This window comes from Macrobrachium nipponense, chromosome 34, assembly GCF_015104395.2.
Source record: "Macrobrachium nipponense isolate FS-2020 chromosome 34, ASM1510439v2, whole genome shotgun sequence".
NCBI lineage: Eukaryota > Metazoa > Arthropoda > Malacostraca > Decapoda > Palaemonidae > Macrobrachium > Macrobrachium nipponense.
The window spans coordinates 19,170,560-19,183,311 of NC_061095.1; the positions used below are offsets into that span (position 1 = coordinate 19,170,560).

Here is a 12,752-nt window from a genome sequence, read left to right on the forward strand (position 1 = left end):
TATAGGTATTAGGGCAAAAATTTAAGTGGGATAAGGTGTAAAGCACTTATCTCTCTGTCCAGCTGTGCATCTTTCTGTCAGCCGCATACAAATTGTCCTAGTTGCTCTGTGGTTGTTATGAAATAAATGCAATTATTGCATTCTTAATCATTTAACAATGACTTCCCAGTTTGGGTTGAAGTGGTACATGGCTACTTAAAGAAGCCTCTGTTCCAAAAACTGCAAACTGCACCTTACACAGTTCATTATCCCTGTGTACTTCCGCCAGATTTTCACTAGTTTTTGCAGTGTAATATACATCCATATAGTTTCTGTGGTAATTTTTATTCCATAAATTTTCTATTCCCATGCAGATTTAAAGCAAAAAGTAAATGCTAATCAAATCTTATATGAAAAATGCAAGTAGCATCACCTCTTATTTTGTTCCCAGTGTTCCTTGTCTAATTATTTGATTTCAGGAGTCTTATATGCCATGAGGTGATATGACACTTGATGGACTGGGTCTATAAAAAGTAGTGAAAGATATGTTTGACACATTTCTGGACGACCACTTATTACGTATAGGGATTGAGATCTGTTTGAAAAAATGACAGACCTTTCATGAGAGACAGGCTTTTGATGTGGACATCATTTGGGGAACAGACTTTTTTTCAGTGAAGATTGTGAATAGGTATGTTCTTCAGTCTAAAGAATGTGAGAATTTGTAATGCACTGGATATTTTCTAATAATAGGCAGTGATAAACTTGGATTGGTTGTAGCACCATGGAGCTTTGTGAATCGTAAGGCTTATCTCTTTCTGTAAAATATTCTTATTCCTTTTATTAAAATGTAATAATTTTGAGGATGAATGACACATCATTCAGAAGACTAATTTTGGAAAGGCTGTTATGCAGTGATAAATTGAGTTAACTCAAATTATACTCCTCTTAAGTCTTCTTAGCTAGGATAACTCCATGGCAGGTGAAACTCCATCATTAATTTTGTCTTAGCATTTTTTATTACACAATAGTTATGCTGTGGAAAGGTAGTATGTTTTACAGTTTCATTATCATCAGCATTTAAAAATGGTTTAATTATGCGCACTGAGTCATATTTTTACACGCTTAATGGGTTTATCCAAAGGATTTGCTTTCATGTGAGAATTGAAAATGGAACAAGGTGAAGTTAAAGAAGTTACGCAACTGATGAGAAATACCAACAGGAATGGACAAAAAGTACAAGACATGAAGCAGTGCAGCTTTGGCCTTAAAAGGGATGCTGTAAAGAACCTTTAGTACTAGTTACCAGTTTGCTGTAAATTGAAAAAAAATATTCCTTTGTTTTACCTTCTTATATTAGAGAAAATCAGTTAATCTTTCTTCTAATTTGATTCTTAATTAATGTTAAAAATTCCAGCAATAAAAAATCATTCACTGAAAAGTAATTGTTTAGGTAAAATATACTAGTCCATCCATTCTGGCACTAAATTTGAACTACTGTACCTGCTGATTTTAAGGTTAAAAGATCACCAATGCTTTCCATGTATTTTCAATTTATCTTTCATAAGATTTAATCTCTTAGTGTAAGTTCATTTAAATCATTTTGTGTGTGCACTTAAAGTCATTAGAGACTTACATCTAGTAGCACCCATTATATATTCTGTGGTCATTGGTTCTGCTGCCTTCCCAATGACAAGATTCAGATCTGATGAATTTTACTATCCAGTATTTATTTTATTTTCTTACTAAAATCACAGGCACTGAATTTGAATGAATTATTTTTAGCATTCTTATCTTGCACTTTTTCAAAGAATTGAAAAATCAAGTTCACTTATTTGGTATTGTTCACTGATAATTTTTCCTTCCTTCTTCCATGAACAGAATAGTACTTACCTGTACCCTCATGAACACTTTTTTTTCTCTTTTTTTTTTTATGCAAAACAAATTCCCGTTGGTCTTAGCAGCACCAATTGAGGACTTATATTGGATGAGCTAGAACTGTGTAGATGCTAGCTTGCATGCCCAAAATGATGGATGTGTTTATATTTACATGTATATATGTATGTTTACATATATGGATACGTAGAGACATATGATTCTTTGCAACTTTAGAAGTCAGATTTTCAAATACATTTTTTAAAATTATGTATTCAATGAAATGATTATATTTTTTGATAATCGCAGACAACATATCAAATACTATAAACAGCCAGATTGATCACATACAAGACTTTAACTCGCCAGTCAACAGTGTAGGTACCATCATTGTGCTGAGTCTAGGAGGTCACTTTCTTGATGCTTATGTTTGTGACCGTAATCCTGAAGTGTACAATTTTTAGTAGTTGAGACACTTATTTATTCAAATCTTGTTTGTTCAGACTGGAAAGGTTAAACCTTAATTGCCAGCTGTTTTTTATATTTTTAACGTGTTGTTTAATATTGAACATTATGCATGTTTAATGTTAAATGACAAATTATACATGTACTGCATTTCTGTTTTTTGTAAGCTTTGGTTTTTGGAAGAGTACAACATGTATAATTCCCAGTTATGCTCAATGTGGGTACATATAGTAGTATACAGTTTAGAATAAACATTCCTACATTTGTTCTCTTTCTAGCTGTCTTATTTGGTCATTTGTATGAAAAGATGTGACTGTGGTGAATTTATCTTCATCATGTAAAAAGTTATTTCTGATCCACTGCATCCAGCAAAAACACTTCAAGCATTGTAATGAAACTGGTGGTCCCAGTTGCATAGATGCAAGTATCCATATCAGACTAGATAAGGTTTCCTTCCTCTTACAGACAAAGTTTATCAGCTTGCTGGATTATTTTGTTTATATGCCATTTTCAGCTTACTTGCTGGCTAATACCCAAATTGTTTGTCATGTCTTTTCCTTCTATACCACTGGCTTTCTTTAGGCACTCTGTATCATCTTCCAAGGGTTTTCTCAAAAATCCCTCAATCTGTTGCTCACAGGTATGCATACAAAACTTTCAATTTAACCAGTTTCTTCAACTGCGTTTGCAGTTGGTGTTGTATCTTGACTTAAACCATGCCTTTTGGTCCTAGCTAAGAGTCATTTATAATGTGCCTTTGGAATAAGTGTCTTTAGTTTCTCACATAATTTCCTTTTCTTTATATTCTATTACTGTGCCAACAAGACCAACTGTAAGAGCATTCTTTGCAATTGGTAACTCCTTTGAAGACTTGCATTGGCTACCAAAAATAGATTTTTCCAACATTAAAACCTGTTTTCTTGTGGATGTTTTTACTCAGTGAAGAATTCAGAATTCAGTGTACAGTCAACTTAATTTATTTACAGACTTTATGGTTTTTGATAGTATAAATTATATCTCCCCTGGAAAAAGTCATTCATATAACACTTCCTTTCAGTCGTCCTGTCCCAGATTGAGTTTTGTTACAATGCTAATTGTTCCAGTATTTTACCACAAGATCAGTAATTGTACACACTTCTGATAGGTTACATCATAGTGCCAATATTTTTTTTATTTGTTCCATCTGAAGCTTTTTGTACTGACATTTTGAATGAGTTGTAAATCACAAATAGAATTATCTTAGCTGAAAGTCTATTGTATTCATTATTTAGAAGTGTGTCCTTGTATGAATTTTGTTTACAGTGTGCAATACATACAAATATTTATAACCAAACAAAGTCACATACAGATTATTTCTAAGAAGTCTTAGTCTTATCTGAAGCAGGATAAAGTAAGTGCAGTTGTTACATGAAAGCATACACAGTGAACATTTATTTGATGTTTCCAGAATGGGTTTGAAAGGTTACTAGTGTTGTCTAAAATTTTTCCTACCTCTGCGTACTGTAAATGTGTAAACATGAAGACAATACATAAATAAATGGTGACATATCAGTTGTATTTTGTATTCGTACCAACACACAAACACACTCATATGTAAACATCTGTATGGACGTTCTTGATTCCAGACAATATTTTATGTACATTCCCTATTTATACTTCACTTCCAGTTACAGGATTGCATTGTATTGCTTTAATTTATTAGAAGAAAATTGTGAAAAGAGGGAGACAAAGAAAGAGTGGAAATATTTGTATGATACCGTATATTTCTTTTCTTAAGCATCTTTTATGTCAAACTGAAAGAGCTGACATGACAATGATTCATTTAAATCTGAATTAAGAATGAATTTTTCATTCTTAATTCAGGTTTAAATCACCTGTGTATGAATTCAGGTACTTATGTGTTTCTGCCCTTTTTTTAGATATTAAATATGCATTTTGAAAGATATCCGCAGACTTTTATCACTTACAAGAAGGAATTAATTATTGAAAGGACTTTTACTGATGAGTTCAATAAGTTTTTTGTGATACTGTAATTCACAAGTTTTTGTGTTACTCCTCGGAAGCATGTGAACTTATTTTAAAAGGCAAATTGACTGTATACAATAAATTTACACATACACATACTAGCACACTTAGTTATCTTATAAGGAGAAAGCATTTTGATCCATAGATCTCATAGAATTCAGTTACCAGAAAGCATACCTAAATCCAGAAGCTTTTTTTGTTACACTACTATGTACATACATAAAAATATGATAGACATTCTTAGACTCACAAAATTTGAACATACACATTCACTGAATTTGAACATACATCTATTCATAGTATTTAAGCTGCACAGTTTTGTGTAACCAGTGTCTTTCTTAATCACCCTTTTATTAATTTATTTACAAATGGTGGTGTCGATATGTCTTTAGTTCCTATTAAAACTCCTTTATTTATATAATTTTGGGAGATATTGTTTCCAGGAATTGCTAGAGATATGGCTGATCTGAATCCAAGATTTTGTGTTGAAAAGGATCTCCTAAAATTTTAAGTTTATTCTTCATCTTAAAATGACAAAGTTACATGATAGAATCACTGAGATTTTGTGTCGATTAGTAGGTCCCCGTCATTTCGGGCCTATTTCTTGCCATATAGCACTCACATTTCTTGACCTCATTATCATTCTAAGCACACTTGAGAAGCATGATCATCATTACAGCAGTGATAGCTGCATGTCAAGAATGACAACTACTGTAATGAATATCTTAAGAAGACGATAAATAAGATTACGCTTTTGTTAATTCTGCTTTTTCGTTGGAGTGATTGTTGACCTTCCAGTTTAAATTGTGATAATTAGCAGTATTCTATAATGTACTTTAATTCTTAAACTACAAGAAATAAAGCTTACATGGCAATGTTAGTGTGTAATCCTGAATTTTTTTTTATTTACTAGTAAGTTAATGTTGATATTTCTGATTAGCTGTTTTTTGTGGTTTTTGCTGTAATCAAATACTACATGGAAACCATTGTGTTAGTCTTGCTCAGACTTTTTTTTTCTGTGTGAAGCCTGATAGGCATGCTTGACATCAGAAATATCAACCTTTTGTCGGATATTTGGTTTAACATATTTCTTTTCTCTCCTCCACCCTTTCCCTCCTTCCTCTTGCCCCTGTTACAGACACATAGTGGTGTGTGGCCATATCACCTACGAGTCTGTCAGTCATTTTCTGAAAGACTTCTTACATGAGGACCGAGAAGACGTGGATGTAGAAGTTGTGTTTTTACACAGGTAAAGTATGTTACAGTGATCGCGTACCTCCGAGAGAGAGAGAAAAAGAGGGGAGATGTAAACAATGAGCTGGGTGCTCAGTACAGATGGGCTTCCAGTTGATAGACCATTCATATGGAAGCACTTCTGGGTTATTATAGTGTGTTAGATAAGTTCTCTATATCTGAAACTACATGCAAAATGGTATGGGCCTCACTGCTGCATTTAGCAAATTGATCCATTTTGGGGCTAGAAGTTCTATAGTGTTACCAAACAAATGAAGCCAGATTTTGCCTAAGATTTGCTTTTATGTTGATCTTACTGTTCATTTTTTATACCTGAAGGACCAAAATCATGCTCTTGAAGGTATAACCTTTTTTTCACAGTAAATATTTTTTGCATGCATTGAAGTAATTTTTTTTTAATGAAGGTTAACCACTAAAATTTTCAAATACATCCTTCTGTAGTTTTGACTACAAGGTTCTGAGCTTTTGTGTTTGATATGATGACCTATTGTGCTTCTCTATTATTTTTTATCATAGTTTGCATAGATATAAAGATGTAGCGTTGGTAGGTAGCTTTTCATTTTATGATTATTTATACGTAGTGGCAAGAGTCTGTCGTCGTGGTTAAAATAGATTGGCAAGGCAAAGTTAGAATCTGTTTTTATTTTGTTTCAAGATCATGGTATAGGGTATTCAAAAGTCATACAACTACTCTCCTTCTCTTTGAGGATCAAAAGAATTTATTATTTGTTGCTGAGAGCAGAGTTTCTTAACATTTATCTTATACATTTTAGGGCTCAACCTGATAATGACAGAAGTCTTACTGAGGTTATTTTCATTTTGTTAGAACAGCCTTTATGAATATGTTTCACCTCTTATGTAAATTACTTTGACAAAAATAATGAGATATTTCCCTGGCTCTAAACAGGGTGCATCCAAAGGATTTGGTTTAAAAAAATAAGGAAAATTTAAAGTTAAGGAAGTTAACCATTTAGGCAGAGATAAAAGAGTTAATAAAATGCAGAGGGGAAGAAACAGTTTAACTGTAGGAGGAAATAATGCTGCCAAAAACCTTTGGCACTGAGGTACCATGTGGGTATTACCTTCTTGTGGGGTCAAAGAAGTTCTGAAATATTTATGGTTGCTTTGGCATAATTTACACTAGCAACAGTTTCTTTCCATTGTTCAGGATCCCCTAATACAACCCTTTCCATAGATCTTATTCATAACTCAGCCCGAGCAGTTGCTCTAGATTAAATTAGGTAGGGTGTCTCATCTTTTTCCATACTTTTCTGGGCAGATATTTTTTGGTACTTATTGATATTATACAACTAGATTATTCTTTTATATCTTGTTTGTCAAATTATCAGGTCTGGGCTTTCACATGTGAGATGAATGTCAACATTGCTCAAGTAGCTATTTTATTCAATATGTAGAGTGTTACTGTATTCAGAATTGTAGCTGCCTTGTAATTTGCCATTAGGTGCATTGCAGTGTATAAGCAAATAAGGGAATTAACAGACATTTCATATTGGATTAGGAAATTCTATGACAGTTATGCTCAGCATCCTTTATAGACAGAAGAGAGCATTGTTATTATGGGTGTGGCAAACGCTTAGAGGAGAAAAGTCATTAGCATGGAATATCACATCTGTGTAGGATTTTTGTCAGTAAGTAAATATCTCATACTCCAGGAAGAAAGCATTAAAAATGCATTGCTTAAAATTTACTGTAAGATGTTCCTAATCAAACTTCCTTAGTGCTTACAAGATAGGTTATCATGTGATGATGAATAAATGTTACTTTAAAGAGGTTCTTGAAGTTCTCTCTCGCACGACACAGCCAAGAAATCATGGAGGAAGGGCAGTTTAGTCAGTTATGTGAATTTCATTTGGATATGGTACACATATTTGACTAGGAATGAAATTCTTAAAATAAGGAGATTTCTCATATTCGTACTTGGTAAATAGAACATTATGCATGGTATAAGTAATAAACCTGTTCCTATTTGAGCCTGTTACTGCAATACCTAAAGTTCACCAGCAATGCTGTTCTTTTAGTTCTTTGGAAGTGAATGTGAGTGTCCTTAGTTCAATACGGTTGGAACGCTGCCATTAGACTTCTTCCTCTGTGGGTTACATAGAGTACAGTACGTACTCTTCATCAATTATTGTAAGTTTGTAGTTTCCTATTTTATAGATATGGGCCATTCATGCAGTGGGAGGTGGGTCTGCAGGGAAGGGGGGGTTTATAACCCACTTTATGGTCATCTTATACATATCTTGATAATTTTTTATAGTAATAGGCTCAGCTAAGTGTTTATAACCTAATCATAAAATTAAATGTTCACAAAAATTACAGTAAGTAAATATAATTATAGGGAATTTCATTTTTGTTGTGAGACCAGAGCCTTCATTAGGAAAAATTAAATGAAGGCTTAAAAGATTATAATAGAAAACTGAATGTAACAGGGTTTATTTCTCTTGTGTTCTCTGTATGTATAAACTTTTATTGTCAATGACAAGAGAATATCTCTTAATAGTTTCCTGAGTAACTTATCTTTATAACTGGAGATTTATCATAAAGATCAAAGTAAAACCTTATCTGATGACTTCTCATGAATTGTTTTGGAAATTTTGGAGCAATTTTTATCTCTAGAATGCAGTACACATTACTTACTGTAATAGACAGCTAACACTGTACATGCCCTGATCAGGATGATGTTTAGTATAGCTGCACTCCTCTTTGTGTTTGCTCACCCATCAGTTTGATGAGTTAAGCTTACCTTCTTCATAAGCTGTGTCTAACAATGTGGAACTTTTGCAAACTTGCCATCAGTGGCATTGGAATTACCTTTTGATAACGCTTAGTGCTTGTCTATTTATGAATGGTAGGTTTCGGTTTGTAACAATGTTTTTCACTGTGTGTGGGGTTGGAGATTGAAAGCCCTGGTTTCTACAGCTGTAACGACATGTTGAGCACTAGATGTTTGAAAAAAGACAACTCTGGCATTACCAGTTGAAAAGTAGTGGAAAAATTTATACAGTACCTCATGTTATCAGTTCCATTCCTTGACCCCCTTATTATACTTCTGTATAGCGTTTTTAATGCAGGTTTACTATGCACTGGAAGATTGTAGATAAATCCACAGTTACTGTAAAATACAGCTTCCCCTGGAATGAATGAAATATTCAGTTTACTTTTGAGATTGAAAAAACAAAGATTCAGCATTGTACTCGTCGCACTTTCACCTCCCTTTAAAGTCGTGTGCTTCAGCAGTTCTTCTCTTTACAATGCTCCCAATCTGTCAGATTTTAAATACTTCCTGGTTATCTAACACTTGGTTAAGGAAAGGAACTGCATTGTTGAATAATGCTGGTATGGCATCTTTTCATTATGTTCCATTTATTGTGTCTGCTGTCAGGTTGTGTCGTTTACTCAGCAATTGCAGAAACCAAAAGCTTTGATCTTACAGCCACTCTGGTATTTTCTACACTAGGCTCTTTGGTCATATTCAGATGACAGTTTGTTTCTGTGGACAGAAATAGGAAGCACAGTACGTAGATTTTGTTTATGTGGCAGTAAAGGCTGTTTTGGAAATCTTATTAGATATATTGTGCTGGTGGTTTAAAGCTTTACTATTTATGGAAATGAAATACATCATGGATGTTGTAAGTATAGCAGCTATTATTTGCTACTGAAAATTCTTACCATTGAACATAGTTTGAGTATGCTTCATGTCACCTTGTTGTTTTTAATGATCATCTTTGTTCAACAATGTGAATGTGAAATTTACCATAGTTACCAGAATTTGATTGAGGCTATGATACTTATTTGTAAGAAAAGTGGTGCCCTTATTTGTGTTTAACTTTATTAGGCTAAGTAAATTGTGGAATTGTGGCTTACCATTTACATAACAGATAAATTAGTCAACATATTTGAAAGTACAGTAGCCGAAACCGTCAATGGTTGTATAATGTAATGTACATTAATTTACTTGTTTAAGACTTTAGGATATAAGACATATTTTTTGCAAACCTTATTTAAAGTTGAATACTGTATCTGTGTTTCTTGTTATCTCAGTACACATGACACTTATGCATCATATTATTAGCAAAGATAGATATCTAAAAAAATGTCAATGTTCTAAAAAAGTCACAACACATGCACTAAAGCGCTTAATTATGCATGGTATAATCAGTGTCACATCTGCTACACTTGAGGACTGAATTTCTTTTGCCTGTCTGTCAAAACTTCAGCTACACAATTTAAAACTTCATTAGTCTCTCTAGTCAGTCCAACTTAGCTATTTATTTTGGTATTTTCTCCATAAAGACTCAGATTTTTTGTCAGTCATTTTTGATTTGTCACGAAATTACGTACACAGCACTTTATAACAGAAACTAGATATTAGCAGCCACTTTTAAGAGAAGATATTTTACATAACTTCATGAAAAATTTGTTTGCAAATGACTGTTGGTATTGTTACCATTCACCTTTCAATAGTCAGAAGATCATATATTCTTTTCAGAAAGGTAAAAACTAATAGTTATTATTTCCTCTAATCCCCTTCTTTTTGTTGTTTAATATAATGATGAGGATAACGCTGAAGAAAAATTAAAGTTTTATGTTTTGAATTTTAAATATTACTACACCCATTTCGGACTGTATTTTGAAAGGACGAGAGAAAAAACTGGAATTTTAGCTTAGGTTCTTCCTAAACACCTTAATGCCTTTGATTTTCCAGGTCTTTAGGGGCAGGATTCCATCTAGCTGTCTTCAACGAAAAGATATCCAAATGTATAAATAAAATTCTTATTTCAGGTACACAGTCATATACCTTGGGCTTTTCATTTATATTAGTGTGAAAATTCTTTTGCTGTAGACCTTTGAAATAGTAGTAGTCATAGACGGTTGGTCCAGAAGGCGTTTTTTATATAGTCCACCTTCCGAAATTTCCCCCTGTTATTTCAGCCGTTCAGTCGTTTAATAAACAACTTTTGCAGGAACGAGCCTGATCTGGAATTTGAGGGATTGTTGAAGCGAAATTCCACATGCGTTGAGTTCTTTCAAGGAACAATGTTTAACTCTGTAGACTTAGAACGTGTGAAGGTATTGAACAATTTTCCTATATATATTATATATACTCCTCCATTTTTTATTTCCTTCACTCTACCCTGCCCATTCTACCAGTCTGATGCTGCTTTTTTAAGTATTGCTCTGATTTTTTATGTTTCGTTTTGTTTTTTATTTTATTTATTTTGTTATTATACTTTGAACATTTTTTCCTGCATGTCATTTTCTTTTTATTTGTTTTACTCTTCTTGGACTGATTCAGAGGTAGTAAAGGCCTTTGTTTTCCTCCTAGCTAGCTTGAGTCAGGTTTTAACTGCACCTCTTAATTTGTCTGCGACCAGATCTCTCTCTTTCTAATTTTTTTACTATAATTCTTATCATTCTCTTTCTTCTCCGGTCACATGAACGAGGCCACAGTATCTCTTGTCGCATTGGAATGAAACAAACAAAAAAAGGCGTGTTTAGGAAAGGTTGAATGTTAATAGACTCATGCCTTTAACTGGCAGGGAGTGTATATGCCTGTATCAGCATATGAATGCCCAGCCAAAATTAGAATTGCTACAGAAATACTTCTCTCACCTTTGTTCATAGATTAAGGGGCTTTGCGCCTCTTCCCAGTTAGGAAACCCCCAAAGCTTTTCCCCAGTGAGATGGTATGTACTAATCAATACATATAGTGGTGACTCTATATGGATTCCATCCCTTTACTCTCATCCTGTCCCCTTGCAAGAGTCTGAACACTCCACCTTGCTTAAGCTTTGCCCCACAATGACTATGGCTTAGGACCCATACGACAAAAGTGATCCAACTCTCCTCTTGTGCACATGATCTGTCTGTTGATCTTTCTGGAGAACAGATGCATCAGCAAATTCCCTACAAATAATGAGGATGGGAAATTTTTCACAACAGCCCCATGTGGAAAATTGACCCAAACAAAGACCTAAGTTACGAAGTCCACAGTTTCCTGTTTAACCCATTGTTTTGTCCTGACACACAGTCACACTTATCATTCAGTAACCATTCAAATGTAAACAAAGAACATACATCCATAAACATGTGATAGAGAACATCTTTAAGGGTAGTCCATTATGTTATTTCAAATTATGCCAACGAAAAGGGAATATCCTTGTAGCTTTAGATCTACTGTGTAAGATAATGTGAAAGCCTTATGCCTTTTTTTATGTGTGTGTAATATTCATGAGATGATACATTAAGAGTGTCATGATTTTATATGTTGGAATATTAAGCAATTTTATTAAACACCCTACGATGAAGTACAAAGATATGCTATGTAGTGTCAAATATTTTTTTATTTCTTATGCTTGAAGTGTAAACACCTTTTTTCATGAGTGTTATGAAGTGTCAAGGGTTTTGATTGTCCTCTTGTGAATAGCCTTGATATTACTGAAAGTACCACAGTATCCATTATTTATTCAACAGCGGAAGGTGTTTTATTTCCTCATTTTATGATTTGATTTTGTTTTTATGTCATGAATTTTTGAGGTACAATTTTAGTCCAGGGTATTCAGGTTTGGAGAAGGCAGTCATGATATGCAGTGTTTGACCCCATGTTTTATGGTACAGTGACTTAAACTCTAATTGTCTTCATAGAACAACAGTAAAGTTTCAGGAGTAGGTCTGCGTGATAAGTGAGTAGGATTAGGAAGGGACAAAACACAAAGATAATTGAGCTTCATAAGTACAGTACATTACTAACAGCCTGTGCTGTCATTGTCATTTTTGTTTTTCCCCAGCAGCTGATCCCATTCATTCCTTTTTTCCCTAAAAAACTTCTTTTTTCAAGTCCCAGTAAACAGCGCTGCTTAGGCACTTTTATCTTCGCACTTGATGTTATTCATTTAAAAAGGAAATTGGTACTATTTGGGAGTTCAGCATTAACATTCATCCCCTGGGATTTTGGGAGTTCAGTCTTTTGACCCTTATTTTGAACAGAAAAGAACCGGACCTGGAATTGGAAGGGCTTTTGAAGAGGCACTCAACAACAGTAAGCTTCTATCAGGGGAGCATAATGAGTGCGGTGGACTTGGCCCGCGTGAAGGTAAATGTTGCCCCCCTCCCTCGTGTAGCCTGAGAACCAG

At 34.0% G+C, this 12,752-nt stretch overlaps 1 protein-coding gene across 32 annotated transcripts in view; it reads left to right on the forward strand.

Moving 5' to 3' along the window:
• Positions 1-12,752, forward strand: part of LOC135207952 (calcium-activated potassium channel slowpoke-like) — a 488,829-nt gene that overhangs the window by 362,884 nt on the left and 113,193 nt on the right. For 25 of the 32 annotated variants that reach the window (XM_064239971.1, XM_064239940.1, XM_064239939.1 and 22 more), the window contains one exon: positions 5,483-5,593. In XM_064239971.1, coding sequence (XP_064096041.1) covers positions 5,483-5,593 — 111 coding nt within the window. Of the gene's footprint in view, positions 1-5,482; positions 5,594-10,583; positions 10,690-12,606; positions 12,713-12,752 lie in introns of all 32 variants that reach the window. The other 7 variants (XM_064239947.1, XM_064239946.1, XM_064239965.1 and 4 more) reach the window with 2 other exon arrangements.